The 2,970-nt window shown below is 38.4% G+C and overlaps 1 protein-coding gene across 1 annotated transcript; it reads left to right on the forward strand.

Annotated features, from left to right (window-relative positions):
• Positions 1–1,126: 1,126 nt before the first annotated feature.
• On the forward strand, positions 1,127–1,903 carry LOC110717989. Its single transcript, XM_021896791.1, has one exon. The coding sequence runs from the start codon at positions 1,127–1,129 to the stop codon at positions 1,901–1,903; it is 777 nt and encodes a 258-aa protein (XP_021752483.1).
• The last annotated feature ends 1,067 nt before the right edge of the window (positions 1,904–2,970 follow it).

A 2,970-nucleotide genomic window follows, 5' to 3' on the forward strand; every position in this document is an offset into this window, starting at 1 on the left:
ACTTAGCAGTTTTCTGTATTATACAGAAATATTGATTGAGATAATGATGGATTTTTTTGTATTTCTCATCATCAAGACAAATTCAAGTGGAGGCATATATTACCTTGAATAACTTATACTTTGGAATAAACACAAGTTTTCGCACTAAATTAATCTTAATAATCATAATAAACACAAAATTTCGAACTAAATTTCGCACTTGAACCCTAAACCCTAAACTTCTTAATTCTTATGAACCCTAAACTCAAAAAAACCAAAAAAAAAAAAAACAAAAATTCGAAAGAGATGAACTAAAAATAAGAAATTCAACATGCAAACATCAAACAATCATTAAAAGCAATTGAAAATTTGAAACAAGAATAAACATATAAATTCTCACACTTAAATTTATTATTTCGAATTAAAAATACCAAAATTATAAGCGAATACTTACCGGATATTATCGGTGTGCATCACCTGAGAGAATGAGGGAGGTGTCGGCGGTGGGCGGTGGCCGGAGCGAGTGAGCGAGAGCCGCGTTGAGAAGTTGAGATTGAGGGAGACTGAGAGAATCAGTTAGGGCTTAGGGAGTTAGGGTTAGAACTTAGAAAAATGAAAGAGAAGCGTTAACGTCAGTTTCAATTTTTCAGAGTTTGGTTTTTTTTTTTTTTTTTTTTTTAAATTACGATTTTCCCGGGTTTCAGGTCCGGACCTGAAAACCCCGGGTCCGGACCGGGACCGGGAACCTGGATTTTTAAGAACCGGGACCGGACCTGAATCAATAGGTCCGGTCCGGTTTCGGGTCCGGTCCAGTTTTTGTACACCCCTACCTACAGTCAGCACCATTGTACAAGAGGACAACTGAGAGAAGTTATGGAGCTGCTCTCAACATCTCACATTCAGCCATCCATATATTAAAGAAACAAGGGAGACTGAGAACACATACAAGCACAAATCACCAAGCATTGACATCCAACCACAAAATAGCAAGAGTGAAATGGGTGTTAAATCATATACTGCCAGCCACACAGAATGGGGACCCCAAGTTTGTGGACATGCAACAAGTTGTCCACGTAGATGAAAAATGGTTCAACTTGAACCTTGAAACAAGGAGTTCTACCTTCTACCAAATGAGGCAAACCCATACATGTGCCAACAGTCCAAGAGGTTCAAAGTGAAAGGGATGTTCATGGCAGCCATATGGAAACCAATTTTTGCCCCCAATGGTGCATTAGTACATGATGGAAAGTATGGAATTTTTCCATTTGTCTATGAAAGCATAGCCAAGAAAAAAAAAAGCAAAAACAGGGAGGTTGGTGCTGTGGAAATCAAGGCAACACAGAATGGCAACAAAGAAGCCATAAGAGCAATGTTAATCAACAATGTCATTCCAGCAATCAAAGCTAAATGGCCTGCCCATCTACCCAAGGACATATGGATTCAGTGGGATAATGCCAGACCTCATCAAATTCCAAGGGATGAGGAATTTGAATCAGCCTGTCACTCTGATGGATTCAACATTCAATTCATTTACCAGCCAGCTCAGTCCCCAGACTTAAATGTGCTGGATCTAGGGCTATTCAATGTAATACAATCAATACAGTACCAATCTTTTCTCAAGAACCTAATGGAACTCATTGAAAAAGTGAAAGAGGCTTATGAGTTGTTCAACCCAGTGTTGAACAAGCACTGTTGGATAAGTCTACAATGTTTTATGGAAGAGATTCTGAAACACCAAGGAGGGAATAACTTTATCCTACCCCACAAAGGCAAAAAAAGGCTTGAGAGGATTGGGATGCTGCCAGAGCAACTAGAGGTGGAAAAGAATGTGGTTCAACAGGCTGTTGATTACCTCAACACTATTTTCATATCAACTGACCAAGGGATTGAAGAAGATGAAGGGATGCAAGTAGATGCTGACTGAACTCAAGTCAAAGAAATGAAGAAGGTTATAGTGAGACTGCCACACATAACCATTGAAAAGCTAAGAACCAGCATGTAACACAGTATGTGTTGTTATTTTTATTTTTTCATATTACAGTATGTCAATCATTGGTTAGGTGTATGTCTTTTGTTAAAAGTTATGCAAACTATTATTGTAAGGCAGTCTTAACAACCTATATTTGGGAAATGTACAAGTTTTTGGTAAATTTTATCAGTTCAATGATGGTTCTCTTATTTACAAGTGCTTACAATTAGGATGAGGTAACTGTGCAAAAAAAAACTCATAGCATCATTCCATCAGATGGGGTTTTTTTTTCACATACATTGCATAACTGGTTCCCTCAACAACAACTCTTATATGGAGTTGTTGGAGCAATTCCAAGTTATGAATGTTAAGTGTCAAATGAGTCCCTTCATCACTTGAATTTTGCAGGCACACACAACACAGTGAGGGACTCTTACTTCACCTAGGGACAAATATCACATGGGGGGACTCATACAGGGACAATCATGCAGGCAACAAGTTGATCATCATTCACCATAGCATTAACCCCGTTGCCAAATGGACATCAAAACATAACAGAAACCAGGGACAACCAGCATGTTCATTGAATGCAATTAAATCACCCACACAACCACAAATGAACACATATAAAACCAGAAATAGGAGAACCCAAAAAATAACAATATCATCAAATAACCATATGAACAATTTCCCAGTCACAGCCAACCACCAACCAGCATGAATAGCAAACACATCATGAATAGGTCCACCAGCAACCAAATGAATTCCAAACAGGTCAGGATGCACAACAAGCAACCTATACAGCCAACAACAACATACTGTGCACCAGCCTCAGGACAACAAACACAGTTTAAACAGGCCAACCACCATCCCACTAATTGTTTTTTTTTTTTGAAACATCCCAACCACCAAGCAAATCTTTCAGCTAACAAAATCCCACAGTTACTAGCAATCACTCTTAACACCGGAAATAGAGAAAAATTAGGGCAAACAACATGAAATACCAACAACAGTAAACAATT

The sequence above is a fragment of the Chenopodium quinoa genome, unplaced genomic scaffold, assembly GCF_001683475.1.
Source record: "Chenopodium quinoa cultivar QQ74 unplaced genomic scaffold, ASM168347v1, whole genome shotgun sequence".
Classification (NCBI taxonomy): Eukaryota; Viridiplantae; Streptophyta; class Magnoliopsida; order Caryophyllales; family Amaranthaceae; genus Chenopodium; species Chenopodium quinoa.

What these genes read in the sequence shown, in the direction of transcription:
- LOC110717989 (XM_021896791.1), top strand. Translation starts at nt 1,127, where the DNA reads ATGTGCCAACAGTCCAAGAGGTTCAAAGTGAAAGGGATGTTCATGGCA.